The 26,770-nt window shown below is 35.8% G+C and overlaps 2 protein-coding genes across 2 annotated transcripts in view; both read left to right on the top strand.

The window, feature by feature from the left end:
* Positions 1-26,770, top strand: part of bnl (fibroblast growth factor branchless) — a 178,425-nt gene that overhangs the window by 41,046 nt on the left and 110,609 nt on the right. The gene's annotated exons all lie outside the window — the stretch shown is intronic.
* Positions 5,633-26,770, top strand: part of LOC148952427 (uncharacterized) — a 46,371-nt gene continuing 25,233 nt past the window's right edge. The window contains exons 1-2 of the mRNA XM_089088635.1: positions 5,633-5,868; positions 7,141-7,558. Coding sequence (XP_088944761.1) covers positions 5,809-5,868; positions 7,141-7,558 — 478 coding nt within the window. The 5' untranslated portion in view covers positions 5,633-5,808. The remainder of the gene's footprint in view (positions 5,869-7,140; positions 7,559-26,770) is intronic.

The following is a 26,770-nucleotide window of genomic DNA, read 5'->3' as shown; positions in this document are numbered from 1 at the left end:
TTCACGAAATTTCTGAAAATTCAATCTAAATTTTTCTTTTTTTTTAAATTGTAACTTGGAAGTTCCAGATTGAATTTTCAAGAATTAGAAGAGCTACATAAATTTATATCAGACGGTTTGATGTTATGTGGTATGACGGTTTCGGGTATGACGTTAATTTCTTAAAAGCTCAAATATTTGACGTTAAGAAGGTTTCGTTTTGCTTCTTGTTTTGCTATCTAATAGATCTTAAAAAATGATTTTTTTTTTTGAAAAACTACTTGAAATTTTGCCAAGTTTATCAAAACTTGTCGTCTCCGTTTCGCGTTCTTTGTACCTGAAATTATTTTTCGAATGTCCATTTCTTACCGGTACCCAGCAGCAGGCGAAGAAAAAAAAACGTAATTCGTGGCAGTGGCGGATCCAGAGGGGGGGGGGGGTGAGGGGGGCGCGCGCCCCCTAGCATAGTCTAAAGTAGTGTAATTTACTTATTAACTCAAGTTTGCGTGAATTAAACTTGCTCCTAACGCAAGTTTATCGGATCAACCTGTTTTGCGCCCCCCCTAATTTTTTTCGATCAACCTTTTTTGCGCCCCCCCCCCTACAAAAAATCGTGGGTCTGCCCCTGATTCGTGGTCACTAAAAAAAAAAAAAACAGTGTGTTGCTCCGCAAAACAATTCAGTAAGATTTCTATCTATTTTCCGATTTAGAAATATTTTGTCAGTTATGGCATTGAAATGTTATTGCTATCTTTGCGACTTTTTTCTTTTTAGGCTTCATAGTGATAAAAACAAAGCCTGATTTGGCCGCATAAAACACTTTCACGTGTTATTTATAACACTCGAACACGAAATAACACGTGTTATTTTGTGGGAGGATTTAAAAATAAGACGTTCTTTCAAATTTTTCAAAAAGGAAAGTGGTCAAAAAGATAAATTTTGTAGTAAAGAAGATTTTACTAAAAGAAGTTTCATATTGTTGAACACTATGCAGGAATTTTGAGAATTATACATTTTTCCATTATTATTGCTACATTTTGGAAAGTGTTAGTCAATTATATCCTTTTTCCTTAAAGAAAAAATATTTATACACTATCTCAGGTCACTTATACGGTACTAGAGCAGTGTTTCGACGCAAGGTTCAGTCTTGGACCAATTCTCAAAGCTTCGAGTATAGAATCTGATCGGTCGATAGTACATATAATCTCGAATCTGATTGGTCAAAAGCCATATTGAACTTTTGGACTTAATGCAAAACTGAATCCAGCGTGTGAATGCCGCTTAAAGAAACTTGCGAAGTGTATAAAGTGATTATTTACCATAGCCTACGCGTGCTATTACAGCTTTGCTTTATGGAGTTGAGGCAAATCTTATCAAATCAAATTATACAGTTTGTTACTGGATTATGGTCACTTCCGAGACACCCTATAGTTATCACGTCCTTGCCTTCTTCATCGAGAATAGCGGCTATTTTTTTACCACAAATTTGTCTATCATTACCGGTTGTCTTAGCTCTATCTGCTGCATCTCCTCAGAATAGAATTTCTTATCTAATTCCGACTGAAAGTGTGGCTTTTATCAATTCCTAACAGAGAAAAAATCTGATAGCATAATGTAGCCTACCACTTATGAAAGAGTAGAATGTGGCTTAGTCTGCTAAATGGTCATTCGAATCTTGATCGTGTAATAAGTGATGATAGACCTATTGAAAACTTCTGTCAGTCATTTTTTTTATCAGATTGATATATTTAGTCAAACAATATAAATGGAAGCAAAGCAGAGTCGTTATTTCATATTTGGAAACCGCTTCTTCTTCTCTGATATTCACCTGCTGATGAATCTTGTGTAACCTGTTTTAATCTACATTTACCATACTACTACAGACTATATTCCTGTTGAATCCTGCCACTTATTTAGTAAAATTTTTCCTCCGTATCAGTGAGGTACGCATGGATTAGGACGATCCAATGATGAAATAAACAATTTTTTGATCATTTTGATAAGAAATACCCGAAAATATTAGTACATTTAAGGATTCTGGGGAGGGGGAAGCGCTCCTCATGCGCTTGTCTCTGCTAACGGCTATACAATTTATTACATTGAATTCGTGTGTCTAAGGAAAATATATTTGTGTATAAAAATTAAAAGGCTGATCTTTTTTAATATTATATTATTCCCTATATAATATTATATTATATTAATATTATATTATATTATTATCTTGTTCATCATATCCTCATACATAATTAAAAACTAAGAGTCGTTACTCTTCTACGTCCACTCAGGGACATTAGTATTTTCCTAAGAACCCATTTAAATGTCGCTTACACTAACTTTGTGCCTCTCCTATAAAATTCAATAAACTTTTTTCTTCTAAAGTACCCAAAACAGTGAAAATGAAATTTCACTCTCCTGGGGGATTATTCGAACTGGCTAGCTGGAACTTATACTATTAGATAAAATTTAGTGCCAAATTAAAAAAAAGGAAACGTGGGTGAAAAATTAGTTTTTGCCGTTTCAGAATTATGAAGTTTTTAGGGCAGTATACATTATCATAAGTGTTGCCATGTGTTGCCATGGGCAAAACTAATCCGTAAATTTTATAAACTCTAAAAATCAAACATTAACAAGCCGTTGATTCCCAATGGAAAGCAGCACCTTAAGCTGTTTGGTGGAATTTTTTCGTTGATTTTCACCATCGTTTCACCATTTTTTTTTAATTTGGCACCCACAACTATCAAAAGCGGCACAACTGCACATATGGTCCACCACGAATCTTTATGCCTTTGTTTTGGAATAATCAAAACAGTTTAGAGCTTATTTTGATCCCCCCTCCCCCAGAAAAAAAGTCTACGTAAATGCCTGTCTTAGTGGTTTTATTCTTTAATGAAATTTCGAATTAACATGTTATGGATTCATTAGAAGGGATATTCGCTATAAGTCATGTACTAAAGACAATTTTTTAATTAAAAATTGACTCTCGATTTTTCGTAATTCTTAAGGATTTGTATGTTTATGTCAAGGCCGTATCCAGGGAGAAGGGTTAGGGGGTTTGAACCCCTCCCCCGAAATTTCTGTCCGGCTCGTAAAAACTTAACAAAAATAGATAAAAAAAATTTTGATACGTTTTTGAAGTTTTTTTTATACCCCCCCCCCTGAATAAAACCCTTGATGCGGTCCTCGATTGTGTAGGTTTTCATTTAACCAATTCAAACCATCAGATTTCACTTTTAATGTCCTTCGTATTTTAGACATATATTTTTTTTTAATCCAAAATGGAATATTCTCGTGTGAATATTCAAAATTAAACCAATTCAAACCATCAGATTTCAGTTTTAATGTCCTTGGTATTTTATTTTATACACATTTTTTAATTCCAAAATGGAATATTCTCGTGTGAATATTCAAAATTTTGTTAATTGGAAAAAAGTTAATTTTTGTACCTTTTGTATAAGAGTTTATTGAATTTCGGCCGTTATCGAAAAATCCCGAAATAGGGTGATCTAAAGATGACTGTTTCATAATTTTTTTAGGGTTTGCGTTGTTGGGAAAAATATTACGTACCTTTATATCTGGTTGGCAAAATACTCCTTCAGGGTGTTCATTATTGTACTTTGTTTTTGGCACTTCTTTCCGCTAATAAGTACTTTTTTTTGGCTGCATTGTTTTCTAACAAATTTCTTCATCGTAGGGAGTTGCATTTACTAATCAGAAACAGGCCGGTCTTATAGTTAGTCCTGGTTTTTGCCAAAGTATAATCATCTACTGAACAAGTACTGACAAAACCTATCCTCTCCAAACAAAAAAAGTGACCCTTTGTCCCCGTCTCCGGAGACGATTCCATACCTATGCGAACCTGGGGGACACAATCACAAGTTCTGTAGGTGATTATACTTGTTCCGTAAAAGCTGTATTAAATTTAATTTATTGGCTCGGAGCCATTAAGTAGTACAGCATTTTTCCTCTAGAGGCGCTGAGGTAAGTAGAGTAGGAACTACCATTTCTATGGCCCCTCCGTACAAACAGGTTTTTTCTAGTAGTTACAGATCGTCACACTCTTTGCCAATTGTAAAGACGCACTTTCAATTTTAAATTTCTTTTTTTTTTTTACAGATCAAACCCATCTGTTACAATAGGAACTATGCAATTTAAAATTTATATTTATTTTTTTTTTATTTAAAAATACAGGTGTCTATTATTTTTTAATCGCCTATTATTTTTTTTATATAATAAGGTTCCATATTTGATTCGCCATCAGTTTCGAGTCGTTTATATTCGAGATAGCATTTTTTGTAATTACATAGAAAAAATGTATAATTCTAGCCATAGTCAGGTTATTAAAAAATATTCTCAGTATTAAAAATAAAGTGACGTGTGTTGGATGAGGAAATACTGACATTGAGATATAATTCATTGATACTTATACAATTTGACTCCTATAGTTTTTATTATCTGAAAAAAACTAACCTAAAATGCGCTTTTTTAATAAAAGTCTTTATTTTTTTTATCGGGAGAACGTTGTATTTAATATGTTTTTTTTGAAAAAAAGTTACTATCTTTTCGATCTGTACGTTTTTATTAGAAAAATTATTTGATTTTTTATTTTATTAATTTTTAAAAAAGTTTAATTTTTTATAAAGATCATTGGTTTTTTTTTTTTTTCTAGGAAATTTTTTTGAAAAAAATACATGACCTTAATAAATAAAGGGTTTTTTTTTTTTTATAGGGAAAAAAGTTTCTTTTATATGTTTTTTTTTGAAAAAAATTTATTATCTTTTAGATAAGTAATTTGGGAATTATAATAAAATTTTTATTTTTTTAATTTATTAATTTTTACAAAATCATACTTTTTTATCAAGATCAGTGGCTTTTTTTTTATAAAGATCAGTGTTTTTTTTTTTTAGGGATTTTTTTTAAAATAATTAAATGCCAGTATGAATTTATTGTTTGATTTTTTTATAAATATAAGTGGCCTTTTTAAGGATGTTTTTGAAAAAAAAAAAAGTGCTTAGCTTTTCGATCGGTAAATTGAGATTAGAATAAAATGTTGATTCTTTTAATGTATTAATTGTTACAAAAGCTTCCTTTTTTATTACAGTGCGATTTTTTTTTTTATCACGATAAGTGTTTTTTTTATGGGTGTTTTTTTTTAAAATATTTCATTACCAGTCTGCGTTTAATAATCTCTTCCTTAAATTTAATGCTTAAAAAACTCACCCCCCCCCCCCCCATTTCCTCCAAAATAAAATTTGTTAACTTATAAAACAATTTAATAAATAAAAATTTTATCTATACTTTTTATTTAACGTACCTAATTATATCATAAGAGGGATTTACTGAGCCGTGCTAATTAACTTTTCCACTTCTTAAATTTCTATTTATGTCTACATTTGATTGAAATCTGATAGTTTTACTTGACTGTCATATGCAATTCTTCTCCATATTGTTTAAGTTTGAATTTACAAATACAGTCACGGAAGCATGGACATAGGAGGGGGGAGGGTGGAGGGGGGGAGGAGCAGTTTATAAAAGGTCCTCCATCCCACTATAAAAACCTCTGATTTTGAAATCAAGATGTCTAACATAAACTAAATTATTTTCCAAAAACCCAAAATGCATTTTTGCTACATGCTATTTTATTTTTTTTTTTTAAAGGAAGAAGAGACTTGCAATAATCCTCCTTCTGGGAAAAAAGCTAGATATGACGAACCTTCATTAATACAGCCCACAAGAGCGTCTGTTATCAAATTCGCTGGAAAAGTTACACACGATCATGCATCAAGCACACAACTTATAGCGACAGAACCCTCTGACTCCTGCGTTGGCTCCATGGCAAACCCCCCTCAAGTATTACAAAGGAGTTCAGATATAGAAGACCAGTTAGAATTTGTAAGCATATACATATTTTTTTTTCTATCCTTATTTTCAAAAAAAATAAGACAAAATTTTCTCAGGCGCATAGCTTTTTAAAAACTTAAAATTTTTTTTTAAGCTATTTAATTTTATTTCATCAACAAAATTAATTATATTTTTGGAGTGATTTTAATTAATTTATATAACAAAAAAAAAAACCTTACATAGTAAATTATAAATAATATGAGTTATAATAAAATATTCAGTTTAGACAAAAAACTAACTATTTGAAAACAATTGTCACTATACAGTTAACGCACACTGTTAGACTGATATTTTCGCCCTAATGCATTTGAATACATCCGCTTTACTTATCAGATCTACCATCGCTTTTTAATCCGATTTGAATTCTAAGTAGGGTCGCATGCAAAGCGGTCTTTAAATAGCAAGATGTATATCTTCAATAAGCAATTTACACAGGGAAAAAAGGTTTTTTGACAATTTCCAAAATATGTCATCACAGCAATGTTAAGAAACATTATTTGAATGAAGCGGTTTATGACCATTTCATTGAAACACTTAGGTGTTTTTCAAGAAAAGAATTTGAGACTATTTGAACAGTTTTTTTAAGTCTGATACCCCTCCACCCCGTAAAGGCCTACAAGCCCCCTCGCTCGACGTACCCCCCCGGTTCCCAAGGGTTCCCCGCGGGAGGGTTTTGGGGGGGGGGGGCCATCCAACATTTTAATTGTTGATATGGATGGAGAAAAAAGTTCTTCTCTCTTACCAGTATTTATTTAGCCCAGGTCGAAAAAATCCGTTGGCAAAAGACAGAGGAAAATACGGATTATTGAGAAAGTGGCACCACCGAGCTCCGACATATGGAGTTCGTTTCCTTTAACTGAAACCGAGGAGCTACTACTCGTACAACATACTGCATCAGTCGAACAATGGTCCAATTTCATCGACAGTTACAATGAAGAGGCTCAAAGAATTGAATTGGACCCATATTTTGCGTTTTTATTTTAAAAAAAAAAAATTGGAATAAAACCATTAATTTTTTCTATCAGTCTCTTGTTCGAACTTACCCCTTCTAATAAGACTACATTGTCCCGAAAAAAAATATTTTTTTTTTTAAAATGTTCAGTTGACATTATTAAATACATAATGCAATGTAACTTTTTTTTCTTCTTTTAATTGTTCAGGTGGTGGGACAATGACTATGAGAAATTGACAAAATTTTATTAACAATAAAAAAAAAATAATGATTATTTTACATAAAAATAAAAAACTTTTTTTTTTCTACAGATTAAAAATATAGCACCCCCAGCGGCAGCACCATTGAGTGATGATGCAAGTATATTTACAGAACCAATTCTGTCACCACCAGCAGAGTTCAGGGATGAACCTACACTGGTTCTAGAGAATATGGAGTGGCATGAGGGATTCCTTAATGATGTTTTTGGGGAAATGGCCAGCCTGGAGGACCTACCTTGTGATATTGACATGGTTGAGGACCCAGAGTGGGCAGATAGTTTCATGCGCGAATATTTAGATGATGATGCTACAAGTAAATCTGAACTGGATCCTCATAATGAAAATCCATCAGAGGACAATACAGGCTGGCTTGACCAATTGTCCCCAAACACCTTAGAATATGTACTAGGGGACCTCATGTCACATCCCTCCAATGTGATTGAACAAACAGGGTCAGGACATCAAAACAGTACTACGTCCTCGGGATTGCCTGATTTTTATCTGTTAGAATCTGCTCTAGGTCATTTGCAAACGTACAGGGTAGATTTTAGCCTTCCCGAGGAAAACGCTGGCATTATTTTAACTGACCCCGTGAAAAATCTCCATAGATATATCGACAAAATTCGAGCAATTATTGAGATTCAGAGCGAGACGTGGGGGGGTCGGGGGGGAAGTAAAGCATCAGTGAACCAAAAAGTTTTTTTACACAAGTGGACATCTGGGGATATTTTTTATTTTCATTTTTCGACTGGGACCCAGACTTTTTACCCAGTTCTAAACGATTTTGAAGACAACTTTTTCAACTGGGTAAATAAACTAATTTCAACTTTGGATACATTTAGTGAGAGGGGGAGTGGTTCCACCATTTTATACATTGAACGAATGGATCTGAATCTCAGTAGATTTAAAAAAAACTTTAGTTTAAGGGGAGCGGGCAAAAGAATAAAATGCCACCCAGATTTGTCGGCTACCAAAGGAGTTCAGGGTTTCAATTTTGACACTGGACTTCAATGCTTTAAGTATGCATTTTTAGCGGCGGCCCATAGGACATTAAAAGATGAATCATCAATGAAAAATCTCGAAAGACTTGCACGTAACGGCGGGAAAAATTTCCATAAATTAAATTTTGATTTTTTAGAGGTAAAATATCCGGTGTCCTTTAAAGAAATAAGCATATTCGATAAAGAAAATGAAAATCGTGGGGTGGGGGTGGTTGTTCTCCAGTATGACACAGAATTTGTAGATGGGGGGAAAAAACCGAATAAAAAAGGGGTTTTGTACTCAGTGAGGACACCGATGGTGGAAAATGTTAAAAATTGGGTATGGGATATTTACCAGCCTCCCAAAGATGTAAATTCTTATGGTCATTTTTTCCCCGTTACGGCGATAAGTCGACTCCTCTGTCAAGGCGTTCAGAAAGGTGAACGTTTCTATTGCCCCATGTGCCTCTCCCCATTCACATCTGAGCGAACGTTTTCAGATCACATGGGGCATTGAAAAATTCACGGAAATCAAAGAATTGAAATGCCGGCAGAAGGCAAAGACACTTTACAATTTAAAAATTTTCAAAATTCTCTTCTGTAATCTGATAAAGTGTCTTTGGACTGTGAAACAAGACTAGTTGAGGTATCAGACTCATCAAGGCTAACTATAGCCAAGGAACACAAAATAGTTGCATGTTCAGACGCGCACGGTCGAGGATACGCCAAAACTCACAGTATCTGTTAATGGTTTTTTTTGACTATGGACGAGGAGGGCCGTCTAGTCAAGTGATTGTTTTACTTAATAAAATAGGCAAACAAAGCAATATAACGATTACGTCATACCAATTATCCGATGACATTGTCGGATAAAGAGCGAGTGGCGTTGGAAAAGGGGACAATTTGTTGGGTGTGTAGGGATGCCCTTGCCCCAAAAGACGCGGTGCAGGACCACACTCACCTTATTGACCACACGTCAACGTGAAAAATTAACTGGCGGGGGTTGTATCACAATTCGTGGAATTTACAAATTAAACAACTACTATTTCGCCAGTTTCTTATACATCACTCGAACTCCGATCTAAAGTTTGTGCTACCTGAATTGTCACATATTCAATTAACTGGAACCCTGGATGATGATGATGATGAAGGGGTGATAGACAGCTGTAATTACAAAATCAGACCTAAATCATCGTAAAAGGTTCGGTTTGTGTAATGTCTTGTTATATTGTTGAAGAATGTTGTTATTAGAATACTGAATGTAGAGTGGTATAGTAAGCAAGATATGGCAAACACTCGTTTATCTCATAAATAATGGGTAAGAAAAAATAAGAATTCTGATCTTCGTTAACCCTTCTCACTCACAGCTATAACCCTGAGTTATATTTGTTGGTAAATGTCAAGTGCATCTCTCCTTATGACCGTTATTGTTCCATGTCGAGATTCGCCGAGGAGACTATTCCTTGTCTTGAATCGTGTTACGACAGTCTTCACGATCGTAGTTGCACCCCCGAGGAATACAGTTTTGCTAAAAAAGTTTGGGCAGCGGGAGGGTGTAAAATTGGATTTGACTACTGCAAGCTGTATTTGTCGAGTGACGTGTTAACTTTTTTAGACATTATGTGTAAAAATACGGATAAAATCTATGAGGGATTTACTCTTGATGTGGTGTATTATAATTCGTTACTTAATATATTGATCGACATCCTCATTCCACTGATTTGTGAAAAATCGTGATGCTCAAATAACTTTCTCATAACTTGGTACGAGCGCGCTAACGGAGGGGGGGTTTTGTTTTAAACTTGTCCATGCTAGTGTACAACTCGCAACATGGGTGGACTATAGTGACAAAATCGCATTAAGTTTTCCTCGCGCTAACGTCGATCTACCCCTCTGCCATATGCCATTATGCACTACCTTGCGGCGACTATAAATGGCTCAATGACCCTCAAGCTCCCCATTTCCCCAACATTGGCGACGACAGTGTTGAGGAGAATGGACCGGTTGGATGGTTTTTTGAAATTGATGGAGAGATACCAGTCGAGCTTCACGATTCAGTAAAGGATTTTGTTTTCCCGTGTATCAATATACTTGTGACTAAGGACTCTATGAGACCTCTCAATATGCGTTTAGTCGAGGTGGACGGATTGCATTGGGCACCTTCAAAAAAAAAACTTATTGCTGACATTCTTCCGAAAAAAAATATAGTTGTAAACAATGTAGCGTTAAAATTGATGTTCAACAACTGTTTCAACGTCACAAAGGTTCACCGAGCACTCGAATTTAGTCAAAAACCTTATTTGAAAACGTTTGTTGAGACTTTTGTCAGCAAACGTTCTGCAGCAAAGACGAAAGCCGAAAAAGAACTTTATAAACTCATTTTGAATTCGGTTTTCGGCAAAATGTGTGAGAGTGTTCGTAATAGGAATCGTTGTGACGTTGTGACCGATCCAGAACACTGTGCTCGAATTAGTGCCGATCCCAATTACACGTCCTTTACGATCATTGGCCCAGACATGGTACTTTTGAATAGGAAAAAAAGACACATTGTCCTAAATAAAAATATTGCTGCAGGCAGTGCTATCTTAGAGATCTCAAAAAAGCTCATGTTGGAATTCTACTACAATGTGGCTAGGGTACGGTGGCCAGAAAAGGGGCAAGTAGAGGTCTGCTACGGTGACACGGATTCTCTACTGCTCAAAGTAAAAACATCAAATCTAATTGATGATTTGGCGCACGGTGAAATTATCTGCTCACGGATGGACTACACCAATTGGAGTGTTGGTCTTTACCCTGAGCTAGTAAAACGTCGAGCGCCCAATCAACTTTTATTTTTAAAATCTGAAACGGGTAGCGACTTGATTTCCCGTGGTATGTTTGTAGGTCCGAAGGTGTACTTTATACAGACACACGACGAGGAAATCAAGAAACGTTGCAAAGGAGTACCCACGCGCTATGTGGACAAGAATTTCAATATGGACATTTATAGGAATTGTATTACTGAAAATACAATTCCACGAGTCAAATTGTTGTCAATTCGTTCGTTGAAGTACAAGAACTAGACTGTAAATGTAGAGAAAATAGCCATGAGTACCATTTCCGACAAGGTATATGTTTGTCAAGATGGTGTGACCACCCTCCCCCTTGGACACTATTTAACTTCAGACCGGATCTAATGTACTGCCCACCGTGAAAGTCTCGGTTTAAATAAAGTCCTGTAACTAATTTCCTAAAAAAAAAAAACCTTTGGGGGGGGGGGGGGGGGCCTCGCGGCCTTTGGGGGGGGGGGGGGGCCTCGCGGCCCGAGGGGGGGGGGCGGCCGCCGCCAGCGCGGGGGGCGCACCGACACCAAAGTTATCTCTTTTTTTTGGACTTAGAGCAGATTTTTTTTTCAAGTGTCATCTCTAATTTAATATTTTTTTCTCTGTAAAAAAAAAAAAAAAAAAAAAAAAAATGTTTTTTCTCTCTCTGTAAATTCAATTGAAATTTTGTTGTTTTATTTTTATTATAAATAAATTAAAAAAAAAAATTTATTTTTTCAAGTGCTCTCTCTCTAATTTAATGTGTTTTCTTTTCTATGTAAACAAAGTGTTTTTTATCTGTTTGTCAATTTTGAAATGTTGTTGTTGTTGTTGTATAATTTTTTTTTTTAAAAAATTTAAAAAAAAAAGTGTTTTTTTTATTTTTTTTTTTACTTTTTTATCTGAAGATAATAAAAGAAAAAAATATGATTATTTGTCTTTTGTCTTCTTGAAGAAAAGAGTAGTAGGAAAAAAAAAAATATATTTAGTCATTATAACATTATGGTCTTAAGTTAGTTCTCAAGGTGAAATGTTGAAAGGAACATGTATCAATTTAAAACACCATTCAGATCGTTTCTGTGTGGGCCCTCAATGTCGGACAAAACAACACTCTTAACTAAAATAATTAAAAATTGTGATAAAACGTTTGCGGAAAAGCCGAAAAAAATCTACTAGTGCTAGAGGATTTGGCAGGAGTCGTACAATAAATTAACAGCTATTGCTGCCACCACCACCATGGGATCGATGATGCAGATACAGTTCATACATGGACTTGATGTTTTCAACATTATAGAACAAAACTCTTTGCTGATAATTGACGATCTGGCTGAATCCATTGAACAATGGTCTCAGCAAATGCTGCAATCGTTCACTGTTCGCTCTCATCATGAACAGATTTCCGTTACTCTGGTTCTACACAATCTCTTTCATCAGAGCAAATGTATGCGAACACTTGCTTTGAACTGTACCTACTCTATCATCTACAGAGTTGTTCGTGATTCTAGCTCGCTTATAACCCTCAATAAACAAATCTATCCAGGAGCCCCTAAATTCCTGCTCTCAGCATACAATCAGGCAACTAATAAACCCCACGGTTATATCCTACTGGATCTTAATCAAAATACATCTGAGGATCTGCGTGTAGTCACAGATATTTTCGACAATGAAATTACAGTATATCTCCCGGTGAACACTAAAAAGACCTATTAGTCACTATCATGACACTGAAGAAACTACATGAAAATAGACATTTTTTTTCAGTTCTAAGCACTTCAAAACCTCCGCTTAGAAAAGCAATACTCAAACACGGTCTTGACACTGATTTCATTAATCTAATATCTGAACTTTGTTTAAATTTGACCGAGTGTAATGTTCAACTACCAGAAGTAGTTAATCAACAGGCAAAGCAACATCGTTCCATTGTACTTACAGTGGCCTCTAAAAAGAAAGGAAAGAATTTTAAAAGGAAACGACTTCTTCAGGCAGGGGGTAGCTTTTTCACACTTTTACTGCCAATAATTGCAGGACTTGTAAACAGTTTTCTCTAGTGAGAACGGCAAAACCCTATAGGTTCACTCGAATAGAAGTAAATCTCTCACCATGGGAGAACTTTGTTAATGATTTTAGACAAGTCCACAAAAAATAAGCTAGTTAGGTTGATAAAAAACTTTTTTATCTCTAATGTGATATACGCCTAGTGGGCCAAAACGGATGTTCGCAACCTACTGTTGCCGACTATACACGAGACAATTCTTATCACTAATCTCCGCTGCTGCTACTGTTGCGCCACACTTAAAGAAGGAGGAATTGTATTATTTTTTATTTAAATTTGTAATTCTGAGGCCCAAATATTTGGTTGAAAAAATAACACGACTCCTAATCTATCTCTTGGAAAGTGATCAAATTCAAGTTGAGAGCACTGGGGAAAGGATTATAATTCAGGGCAAGAGCTATAATCTACTTGATTTAATGTATTACATGGTTACAAATCTTAAAGGATTATTATCATTTGACACTCGTATATACAACTTTCTAAATACATTAAACTTCCCCAAAAGTCTTATTGGCAATAGACAAATTCTAAAAAAATTAAATGAACGTTCAGCAGCATAATCATAATAATTAAAAGTTGAACTTGAAGAAGAAGAAGATTTTAAATCCATGTTGTAAAATGCTATAACAATAACGAGAGCTAAACAACAGATAATGCGTATTAATTCGATTTCCCAGCCACCAGCAGCAGCAGCACTTCTCGACCCTGGGATAGTACGTTGCACATAATGTTTACATTCAATATGTTTGATGTTTTGACAGATGTTCATGACAACATTGGTAAGGTTTTAAGATATAGTTCCCTCGAAATCCTATCCAAATTCACATGTGTTTACGCTAATAGTGTACAAGAATATCTAAAAAATGAACTAAGTTACAATCTGCATAGAAATCATAGACTTCGTGCCAATAAATCTCGACAAACTAAATCCTTTTACCCACTGGATATAATTCAAGAAGATCTCCTGACTCTAGACGAGATTCAAAGACGTCACAATACACCGTACAAGTACATTCTACTTGCAATCAGTGTCTTTAGTCGCTATGCCTATGCCATTCCAGTGCGATCAAAGAGAGGTGTTGAAGTTGCTCAGGCCATTGAAAGTCGTCTCGAAAAGGATTCATATAAAAAAATTCAAACGGATCGCGGTAGTGAATTTGTTAATCCTCATGTTGCAAAAATACTAGAGAAATATAGTACACTGCTCTATTATAGTCATAGTCCTATAAAGGCTGCATTGGCCGAACGATTGATAAGAACTATTCGACTTTTAATTTCAAGATACTGTACATTGAAAAATACACCTGCTTTTATTCATGATTTAGATTAAATCATGTTGATTTATAATCAACGACCTCATCGCTCATTGTCCAACTCTACACCAACGGAAGTTCATCATTCGGATCATAATACAATTGACTCCTTTCTTAAACAGTATTCCAATGACTCAAAAGTCAAGAAGAAGAAGAAAAATAAATTCAATGTTGGTGATACTGTTCGAATTAATAGAACAACTAATGTTTTTTAAAAGGGGAATTACTTTTGGTCCACTGAACTTTTTAAAGTGTCAAAAATCCTAGACACTAAACCCATAACTTATTGCCTGTGTGATACCAAAGATGAAGAGAATCTCCGTGGCTTCTATGAGTATGAATTGCAAAAAGTTAAAAATGCTAGTGAAATCTATCAAATTGAAAAGATATTAAAGACACGTACTCGCGGGGGTAAGAAACTGTTACTTGTTCGCTGGCTATGATACAACTCTTATTTTGATTCTTGGATCGTTGTTGAAGATATTGACAATGCCCAATGATTTCTATGTAACTTTCATGTCCAACGTTTCTGATCCTCTCTACAATGACTTGAATAGGACTAGTGATTTTTGGACAAAACTCTCACCCACCCTCAAATTTGACTGTTCATATGAAGTGGCTCTTGTAGACTGTATCCTCAAAAATACCTACGACATCCTGAGACAGGATCGCGTGTCTGATATAAAAGTTATACCAGTCGATTGGACTATGAATGGGTTGGGCTATGCCGACTATGAATGGGTTGAAGCACTTAAATCTAGTGACTATCCACATGTCGGATTGAAATATATTGAATATGATAACATGGGGGATTTGTGTCGTACAATCAATGGAAAAATCTCATATCGTCGGAATGGTACATTCAATTTTAATTATTAATTGGAACATGATAGGATTTACATTAGCTCACCTGTTGACACTGAAACAATTATTCTCAATGACAATTTGAGAGATGTTCTTGGCTTTAAACAGAATATGATCCATGGGAAAAATGCTGGCGCTGTTTACGGGATGGATCAAGTTATTTTTGCTGATTATCCACATGGTTTTGCCTCGGACTCTTGCATATTTCTCTACGCATCCTTTGTTGAAACGTCGAGAGTCGGTAATTAAAATTTACCCCTCCTACGTGTTCTTGAACGAAAAACAACTCATTAACTTGTTAATCACTATAATATAAAGCATCTTCAGTATGTTCCTGTAAACACTTCATATTTGGAACTCTGTCAGTTAACACTAAGAAGTGAATTGGGTGATCCTCTAGAAATAACAAAAGGCCTCGCAGTGATTAAATGTCATTTTCGACCAATTGTCAACGACGGTACAATCACCTAAAAAATGAACAATAGAAGAATTCCATTTGTCTGTCCCGATATCGAGTGTTATCTCGGTGCTTTGAGTCCACGTCAAATAGGCAATGGATTGGACTACTACAAGGGGCGTACTACAATGTCTGGCTTTGGTCTTGGTAGCTGGTTTGCTAAGCTATTTCGTTCTGCACTACCCCTTGCCAGAAAATATCTTGTACCTGCTGCATCAAATTTTGCTGCTTCCACACTACAGGACTGGGGGTCGGGCAAGAATTTCAAGGAGAGTGTTAAAGAAAATATTAGATCTTCAGCAAGAGCCGTTGGCAAACAATTAAAATCTCAACAAAATGGGGAGGGATTGAAAAGGATGCGTTCGCGTCATTCACTCATCAGTCTCCACCCAGGCAGGAAGCAAAGGACATCAACAAGGACTTTGAGAAATAAAACAACAAAGACCAATAAGCAGCAGAAGAAGAAGAAGAAAAAGATTGTTAGATCAAAGAAGGATTTCTTCTCTTAAGATGACTTATCTCCCTCACACGGAATCATATCCATCAGTCAGTTCCTCATTGAATCTATTCAATGCTGAAAATGTTGATGTCAGCGTCAAGTACGGCTGCTCTGAACAATTTCATCCCCAACAACCCCTCTCAGAAAATATACACTTTCAAATATTTTCCAATGAAGATTATTTCATTGATTTGTCGTCAACATTTATTGATTTAAATGTTGTGGTGAAGAAAAAGTCAGATAATACAATTCCAAATGCCGGCGAGGGTCTCTCCTATGAAAACTGTAGTCTACACAACCTATTCAAACAAATTAATATATTTATTAATGGTACATTGGTGAGCACCAGCAATAATTTATCCAACTATGCAAGCTACATACAATTTATGATGATGACGCCGAAGGTGTACAAGGAGATGAGAGGACAATCATCGGGCTATGAATATCGAGCAGGTGTTGATACTGACAGTGAGTTGACTACTGCAGGGACCCAGGAGTATCATCTAGTTGTAAAATTAAATCATGAGATATTCAATATATCCCAATGGCTACCCCCCAATGTCAAGATTGACATAAAGTTACAGATGGCCCCATCGAATTTCATTCTGAGAAAAACACTTCCTGCAGCACCCGATGCAAATGTTATTATCACATCGGCAATTCTCCATGTCCGAAAACAACAAGTTATGAGCTCTGTTGCATTGGCAGTGGAAAAGCTAAGAGCCAATGGTAACAACATTAAACTTCTTGTCCCCCATACAATCACCACTCAACGTCATATTGCCACTGGTTCTCGGAGCTATAGCGATTCATCGTTTATCAATGGAGAAATCCCTTCAAAATTAGCTTTGGCCTTTGTGAAGAGTGGCAGCGCCGTTGGATCCTGGACTGAATCCCCCCATGATTTTAATTTTTTTGGTCTATCTAGCCTTGTGTGTAAACTGAATGGTAGTCCACTGTACACTCTATCTTTAGATAAAAAATCCTATATAACTCTGTACGAATTGACTATGCAATCCCAAGATCATGACTCTGACCTATTTGAAAATGGAATAACTGATTCAATGTTTTCAAAAAATCATGGGGTTATTGTTTTGGACCTGTCAGGCACACAGGATATAACCATAGTACGAACTGGGAATGTACGTTTAGAGTGTACATTTGCCGATGCTCTGACTGAGTGTATCACGCTAATATCACTGAGTCAATTTGAAACCTATTGGGAAATCACACCTGACGGCAGTGTTCTACTAGACCTTGCACCATGAACACAAATCAAATAATCAATGTATTTAGTACGGACCCATACATGTCCCAATACAAGTCCTATTGCCTACCTTCGGACTTCATTGAAAAAATTCCAAGTGTTAACAATACCCTAATCATTGTTAATAGCAGTCCATCGACTTTGAAGACCGGTCATTGGCTCTGAATCTTTCAAACAGCGAAGAATATTTAATTTTTCGACCCTCTTGGCCTATCGTATAAATTCTACGCTCCATACATTAGCAAGTTTATTGAAAGCAGGTGGAAAAACATTATTCAAAATCAACAAATAGTACAAGATTTAACGACTAAGACATGCGGCTTTCATGCACTACTCTTTTTCATGTTCAGATGTCGTGGCTACACCTACAAGCAGTTTCTCAACATCTACGTTGACTTACCTCAATTGAACGACTTTATAGTGGATAATATACTTACAATTGTATTTAATATTGATTTTAGTGCCCTAATAATAAAATGTTCTAAAGATGTATGTGAAATTGTTTATTAATAAAAAAAAAATATATACATGATAAAAACGACTTTTCTACTCTTTAGATTTCATCCACTACTAGGTATTTGTCAACAACAACTAGTGCGGGTAGATTATCTGAATTCACAGTGTACTGATCCTGATGTAGTGCAATGTCAGGGTCACATTTTCTACAGTAGAGCGTGACTTCACTCTTGTCATATCTCTTTGTATAGTCAATGATACTATTCTCATTCATTCTATAGAATTCACATGTTTCAATTTGCTTATTTGAAGCAATTTCACCAACAGTGTTCTCAAGTGTCAAGTCACAGTCTGTCACTGTCGAATAGAAATAAGTGTTCTTATAATCATCACATCAAGTGTCTTCACACCGATAACGTAGAAGATTACGTCTTTTTTTGTTCCAGACGCTGAATCGTTGACACGGGTCCTCCTTCTTAACAACTCTAAAAGAGCGACGATACCAATCTCTTAGCACTAAGCTAAAATCCCGGTTAGGATTCTTTCCAATCATACCGGTGTATGTACTCTCCCACTGCTTGCACTTATCATAATGACAATTGGAGCATAGGTGACCTCTAGGATGAGAGTCACACACCTCTTCAAGACAGGAATTACAACCTTTAATTTGTATAGCATATCCTCTGTGCAATTTACACGGGTTGCATAATCTACACTTTTCATCATACTCCTCAATCATTGTGCAATTCTCACATGATGACCAGCTGCCCTGTGTGTACATACATAACGGACATGTATGTAACATTTTGTCATGTGTTAACGCTCTCACTACCACAATGAAACTGAGCTATTAACAAAAAAAAAAATTGTCCGAGAGAGAGAGAGAGGAGTAAATCATCCTTGAGCACCATCTTTCTTATGAAAAAAAGTCCTAAATTTATAAAAACTAATGTTTAAAAGCATATCCACAATATCGTTTTGTCGTGTCGTGATCAATATATCAATAAATTCTGTAAATGCATTTGGACCAAATTTTAGAAGCTTAATACAATAGTCTAATGATGGATAATCAGTTTTAATTATATCGACAAGCATCCCCCGAGAAAATATCTTACCTTGAATAGACAACTCTAGAAAATAATCATCTAGAATCAAACGTTTTTCCATAAGAACTAGATTCCTCATGATTCGCTCTTTCTCAAATCTATCCATTTTTAGAGTCCTAACTCTCTCACAACCAACTACAGACTAATCAGAATTTCTTTTTTATACTCTATGAAATATACGCAAGTCTACTATAGAAAGAAAAAAAATAACAGATTTAAAAATATTTTTATTTAGCATAACTACAAATATGATAATCACTGATAAATTTTGTTCTCGTCAATATATTTCGATAGGACATCTAATGGTGAGCAAAGTTAATTTATATGGCGAATATTCACATTTCCATCAAAACATATCTGCTCCTCCTGTTTAAATTTGTTTAATTATATCACGTATCTCGCGTACATAATGTCCCATTCAAGACATAGTATACAGCCAGCGGTTATTTCCACAGCCAAATGGGTTAATCTTATATCGCTGGTGCTGCTGCTTTCGTTTACATAATTAATATCCAATATTTTAAATTAACCCATAATTTTTTTTTTTTCACTAATATACTCTCAAATAAAATATTATATTTTAATCCAATTCTCTTACTAATATGAATTGTAGTGAAAACCGTTCCTTATATTCAAATCCTAATCGCCAATCAAGTTATACACGTTCCTCTTGGCAAAGAGTGTGTTGACCTGTAACTACTAGAAAAACCTGTTTGTACGGAGGGGCCATAGAAATGGTAGTTCCTACTCTACTGAGGTACGCGGGGTCACTTTTGGAGAGTTTTGTCAGTACTTGATCAGTATGTGTTTATACTTTGGTTTTTACCAAAGTATAATCACCTACGGAACTTGTGATTTATCCCCCAGATTTGCATAGATATGAAATCGTCTCCGGAGACGCGGACAAAGGGTCACTTTTTTTTGTGTGGAGAGGATAGGTTTTGTCAGTACTTGTTCAGTATGTGTTTATACTTTGGTTTTTACGTGTTTTTTCTTGATGGTGCGAACCATGTAAGGGTGCACCCTCAATGAAGTGTGTTTAATGTAGCATCAATAGTTGTATAATAGTTTATTACAATTCAAAATACGAAAAATTAATCAAAAGGGTACCAAACACTAAGCTTGCAAGGGCATGCTGGGAAAACAATGGCACAAAAATTGAAAATAAGAATCAATAGAAAGAAAAAAATATAAAATAAATGTACCGAAATGGATTTTTGAATTTTTCTAAAAGGTGAAATCGTTGACCGAATTATACACAAACAACAAAACACATACGAAACATTGCATTTCATACCCGGACTGTGCAACGTATTTTTTCGTTTTGTTTTTACTTTTTAAACTTATCCCTTTATTTTTATCCAATAAAGGAAGACATTTCTTGTATTTCTCGTATTTTTTCCCTAATATTATAATTGAATGAGTTTTGTTATGTTACTTCCAATTGACAACGTTAATATTGGCTCTCATTTAACCTACTTATTTGCTTCGGCCTTCAATAAAACAAAATCCCATTTTATTTTGATTCGTCTTGTAAGGTATTAGCTCGATTTTTGATGTTTTTTTGTTTTTTTTTTACCACCTTTGCTGACAAAACTTACGAGTTCATTGTCTTTTCCGAAGAGTAATCTCTGGTCCGTTCCTTATCTTGTGGAGCAATATTGTTTCTTCAGAAATTGCAAGAGTTAATTGCTCAAAAGCCAATAACTGTTGAAATACCAAGACTAGTTCCATATTTTTTGACGATATTGTGTTGTGACATTGCGTTGTGATGTTGTAAGCTATTAATGGTGTTTTCATCTTGCTTTCCATCACCCCAAGGATGGTCTCATCACTTTCGATTGATACAATCTACCATCTCTGCCTATTTTAAAAAAATCTTTCTTTGATAACTAGCTGATAGTCATATATACTCCCACGTTCAATATAGCTTATTGCAATCGATTGCAATTGATTTTCATCACTGACAGCCAATGAAAACCTTTCTCTTTCAAAGAGAATAGTTTTCATTGGCTCTTAGTAACAGAAATCAATTGTAATTGATTTTAATAAGCTATATTGAACGCAGCAATAATCGGAAAATCTTGGAATTCAACTTTTTAAGAGATTCATCTTTTGAACCAATATTGGTTTATGCGATTTTAAATATAGACCGCTCGTAACTGCATTAAGAAGAGATTTAGTAACGAAAAATTTATTTCAAAATGGCTTGGTTATGAATAATCTTCTTTTTGAAATTGAAGTTACAATTACTTGATTTTAGAATTTTGAACAGTGTGGTTAGATAGAATGCCCTGTAGAGGGCTGTTTCCCCTCCCTCATTCTTCGGAAATATAAGATTTTGAGATTTTGGGAGAGTGAGTAGTTTTCATGTTTAGGAAGAGATCAAACTATTCCTTGGAACTTCATCTGTCAACTAAATCTCAAACTATATATTTGGGAAAAAGAAACATATTTTTCTTTCCATATCAAAATCACTGCTGCTGTAAACACTTCAAAGATTGGATAGTTAGGTTTTCTAAGGGATCATGCCCAAGCTGTTGGCTAGTAGGATGGAAACAAGATGACCACCAGTAATGGGTAAACTTTTGGGGAGGCAAAATTACAAACTTCTTTCGTAGACTACTGTCAAAATTGAGAGGTACAGCACTTCAGTATCAGCCAAACTCTAGTGCTTGGGAAATAGAACATAAGAGTGGTTCTTACGGTTAAGCTTTGTGATCGTCGTAAGACAGTGGTGAGCAGCATACCAAATGGGAGGAAAAAGCTTTAGAACCAAGATGGTTCCAGCCATGTTTGCTTCCCACTACCGATGTGAGTCCTATTTCAAAGCTGGGCATAGATTTGCATAAGTGTTTCTGCTGCAAGAATGCAAGCTTCTATTGAACATAACAACCGACTTTTTATGTAGCTCACCGAAGCTAACGAAAAGCTTCTAGAATATAGAACCTAAAGAAATCAAGATGGTGCCAGCCAAGTTTTCTTCCCACTACCGACGTTGAGTCCTGTTTCAAAGGTGGGCATTGTTTCGCTCAAGTGTTTCTGCTGCAAGAACGGAAGCTTCTGCTGAACATGACAACCGACTTTTTATCTAGCTGGCTGAAGCTAAAGAATAGCTTCTAGAAGATAGAATCTAAATAAACCAAGATGGTTCCAGTGAAGTTCGCTTCCCACTACCGACATGAGTCCTGTTTCAAAGCTGGGCATAGATTCGCTTAAGTGTTTCTACTGCAAGAATGCAAGCTTCTGCTCAACATTACAACCGAATTTTTATCTAGCTAATCGAAGCTAAGGAATAACCCAAGTGGTGTGGCATTTGCCTTTCTTCGCAAACTCCTAGGGCTTGCTCACCGAAATCTCCTAATTCTATTTAGCTCATTATATGAAAGAAATAAAGGAGAAAAAAGAACACATACATTGCACTTGCCTACACGCTCTTGCGGTGGCACGAAGGATGTTTGGTCTGTGTTCAATTTTCAACCAAGCCCACTCCAACATGTCTAAATGGCTTCCGCGATTCATGCACGGAGATCTTGAAGGTTTCCCCAAAGAATATAGCTGTTTAGCCGCAAGCCGAATGGGGCAAAAATAATTAAAATGAAAAGAAAATATACATATAATAACGCAATAAGAGGTAAACGTACCAATCTCGACTAAAGTTTTATCTGTTTTTATATAGTTTTATTCATTTTAATTAATCAAAAACTTTTTGTACAAAATAATTTTTTCAAAAAAAACTAAAGAATTCCATTAAACCAAAAATGAACAAAAATAGAATCAAATAACCACAGTAGACAGAATATAGCAGTATGATCATTCTCTATCTCTCCCATTATAAAAACCCGGACAGGGGTGCGAGTGGAAAGAAACAGGCTAAACAAGCTAAGGCAGAAAGAACTGGGAGGAGCTTTTTGTTCACGATGACCAGAAATGATCTGCGATAAGCTTACTGGTATATTCAGAAACAGGCTAAACAAGCTACGGCAGAAAGAAGTGGGAGGAGCTTTTTGTTCACGATGACCAGAAATGATCTGCGATAAGCTTACTGTCTATAAACTGTGCAAATAACCTACCAAGCATACAACTAAATCGGAAGTGTTTGGGGAAATGATGGGCGTGGGGGGGCATTACACCCTCGGGTCGCCTTTGGCTATTAATAAGGGCACTAGCCCTCTCAATTCCCAATTGAATGAGTCCTTTTTGAAGTTTCTACGACAACGCTGGCAAAGACCTAATTTCCAGAACATTCAACTATATACGTTGAACAAAATGTCTATCCCAAAATTTTGATTGGATGTGTTTGGAGAAATGGAGGGCATTAGAGGGGCGTTAGCTGCCCTCCAATCACTTTCGACTATTAAAAAGGTTCGAACTCTGGAATGTTGTATTTTAGTTATGCTGACTGTATGGTGTTGCATTTAAATTATATTAAAAAATAAACATGCCCCTTACAGTTACTTCATATGGGAAAACTTCGGCTGTGGAAAACTTAGCGGAAGATACTCAATACTTTTTAAATATATATATATATATATATATATATATATATATATATATATATATATATATATATATATATATATATATATATATCGAACTTGAATAAATATAATTGATAAAAATCCAGGAGAGGATTAGTGGCTACAGTAGACAACTGGTAAGTTGGCTACTGGTTTCTGACTTGCTTGCACAGTTTACAAGTAATATTTGACTAACCTTAACGAGAGAAAGAAACTGCCAAAACCTCTAAAAAAAAGGTACCGAGATCTTTACCTCTTGGATGGTATGCAAAAAAGGTTTTTTTTAAACATCTTGAGATAGCCATAAATATATGACTATTTAAGAATTTTGATTCGATACGTTTGGGAAAATGGTGGCCATGAGATGGCGGTTATTTGCCCTACAATCACTTTCGACAATTAAAAAGGGCACTAGCCCTTTCAATTTCCAATCGAATGAGCCCTTTTTGAAGTTTCTCCGACAATACTTTCTATAAAAACCTTATATGCCCCCAGGGCATAAGTTACAACCCTTGCACTGAGGGCTCCGGGCTGGGGGGATAGTCATCCTCAAAGACATAATTTCTGGACATTTCTATCTCAAAATTTTTATTGGATGTGTTTAGGGAAATGGTGGGCGTGGGAGGGGTGTTAGTTTTCCTCCAATCATTTATGACTATTAAAAAGGGCACTAGCCCTTTCAATTTACAATTGAATGAGCCCTTTTGAAGTTTCTATGACAACGATCTCTATAAAAACCTTATTTGCCCTCAGGGCACAACTTACAACCCTTGCCCTGATGGGCGTGGGGGGTTTATAATCCTCAAAGACATAATATTCAGAACTGTCAATTACGTTGAAAAAAATAGCTCTCTCAAAATTTTGACTGCATGTGTTTGGGGAAATTGTGGACATAAGAGGGGTTAGTTGCCCTCCAATTAGTTTCGACAAGAATGTCAAAAAGGGCACTAGCCCTTTTAATTTCCAATCGAGTGAGCCCTTTTTGAAGTTTTTTTTTACAACGCTTTCTAAAAAAAAACCTTATATGCCCCCATGGCATAACTTACAACCCTTGCCCTCTTAAGGCTGTAGGGGAGTGTAATCCTCAAAGACCTAATTTCCAGAACTTTTTACTACGTTGGAGAAAATGCCTATCTCAAAGTTTTGATTGGATATATTTGGGGAAATGGTGGGCGTGAGAGGGGGTTAGTTGCTCTCCAATCACTTTCGATTATTAAAAAGGGCACTAGACCTTTCAATTTCTAATCAAATGAGCTTTTTTGTAAGTTCCTACGACAACGCTTCCTATAAAAACCGTACATGCCCCCAGGGCATAACTTACAACCCTTGTACTGAGGGCTCTGATGGGGCTATCATCCTCAAAGACCTAATTTCCAGAACTTTTAACTACGTTGACAAAAATCGATGTCTCAAAATTTTGATTGCATATGTGTCGGGAAATGGTTGGCGTGAGAGGGAGGTTATTTGCCCTCCAATTACTTTCAACTCTTAAAAAGGAATCTAGCCCTTTCGATTTCCAATTGAGTAAGTCTTTTTTGAAGTTTTTACGGCAACGCTTTTTATATAACCTTATATGCCCCCAGGGCATAACTTACAGCCCTTGCCCTGGGGAGTGTAGGGGGAGTGTCATCCTCAAAGACATAATTGCCGAACCTTTCAACTACGTTGAACAAAATGTCTATCTCAAAATTTTGATTGGATGTGTTTGGGGAAATGGTGGGTGTGAGAGGGGTTTAGTTGCCCTCCAAACACTTTTGACAAAAGGCCACTAGCCCTTTGAATTTACAATCGAATGAGCCCTTTTTGAAGTTTCTGTGGCAACGCTTTCTATAAAAACCTTATATGCCACCAGAGCATAACTTACGACCCTTGCCCTGAGGGCTGTAGGGGGAGTGTCATGCACAAAAAGATAATTTCCAGATCTTTCAACTGCGTTGAACAAAATTTCTATCTAAAAATTTTGATTGGATGGGTTGGGGAAATGGTGGGCGTGAGAAGGGAATTAGTTGCCCTTCAATCACTTTCGACTATTAAAAAGGGCAAAAGCCCTTTAAATTTCCAATCGAAATGAGCCCTTTTTGAAGTTTCTGCGACAATGCTTTCTATAAAAACCTTACATGCCCCAAAAACCAGGGCATAACTTACCACCCTTGCCTTGAGGGCTGTGGGGGAGTGTCCTCCTCAAAAACATAATTTCCATCTGGAAATCGACTACGTTGAACAAAATGGCTATTTCACAATTTTGATTGGATGTGTTTCGGGAAATGGTGGGCGTGGAAGGGTGTTAGTTGTCTTCCAATCACTTTCAACTATTAAAAAGGGCACAAGCCACTCCAATTTCCAATCGAATGAGTCCTTTTCGAAGTTTCTTCGACAACTCGTTTGATACGAAGTGCCTGGTCTAAAACCAAAAAAAATAATAAATAAACAATACATTGTGCCAACATTGTATACCCGCATGTGTTTACTGGCGAAATTAATTCAGGAAAACGCCAATAAGATGCATTTTATGTTGAGAACACAAGAAATTACACGAAAATCGAAACAAATGAGATTTTCAAGGAGGTGACCCCTCCCCCTGACCTACTGTATGCCCCTAGTCCTCCCCTGAATAATGCTTCAGGATCTCCCTAAAGGCCCTGACTTCGTGCATTTATTATCAACACTTAGTACGCTTTAGGGAGCCGAAAATAATGTTTTACAAATTTATAATTAAAGTTTGACATGAAATAATGATAATAAACCTATGAAGAAATCAATGCTGATAGTTTAATCAGGCTGCATGATACTTAAAACTTGACTCCTACATCGTTATCTTGATTTCTTCTCCATAAATTTCAAAATCAGGTAAGTGGTCCACATTACTATTGCATTGCAAGTCACTCTTTAACTACTCCACCCAACAAATTGATTACATTCAACCCGTTTGACGTGAAAGCACCTGCTAAATAGTCACTTGGGTCCTTTTAATATCTCCCAAAAATGTTGATTTGATACTCATTTTGTTTATTAATTATTATTCGTTTGTTGTCATGGCCTTGTTGTTTGTTTTTTTTTCAGTAAATATTATATCCTATTCTTTAATATTTTAGAATTAGGGAATTGGTGGGGATTGGGGCTCAAAAACACCTTCCCTGGCCACAAGTTGGGCTGTAGATTATACGAATTTCATTCAGTTGTATCGCAAGGTTCAGTGTTAATGAGATGCCATCTTCTCTTTTTTAACCAGAATTTTGGCAAAATTTTGGCAAAATTTTGTGTTTTCTTTTCACTGTTATACTTTAGATATGCGCAATCATGTTTTCTTTATTGATCCCCTATCCTTATCTTAATTTCTTGTCCATAAACTTCAAAATCAGGTAAGG

This window comes from Artemia sp. Qi Xiang Cuo, chromosome 5 (genome assembly GCF_049724085.1).
Source record: "Artemia sp. Qi Xiang Cuo chromosome 5, ASM4972408v1, whole genome shotgun sequence".
NCBI classification, from domain to species: Eukaryota; Metazoa; Arthropoda; class Branchiopoda; order Anostraca; family Artemiidae; genus Artemia; species Artemia sp. Qi Xiang Cuo.
This window is presented reverse-complemented; position numbering and strand designations above follow the sequence as displayed.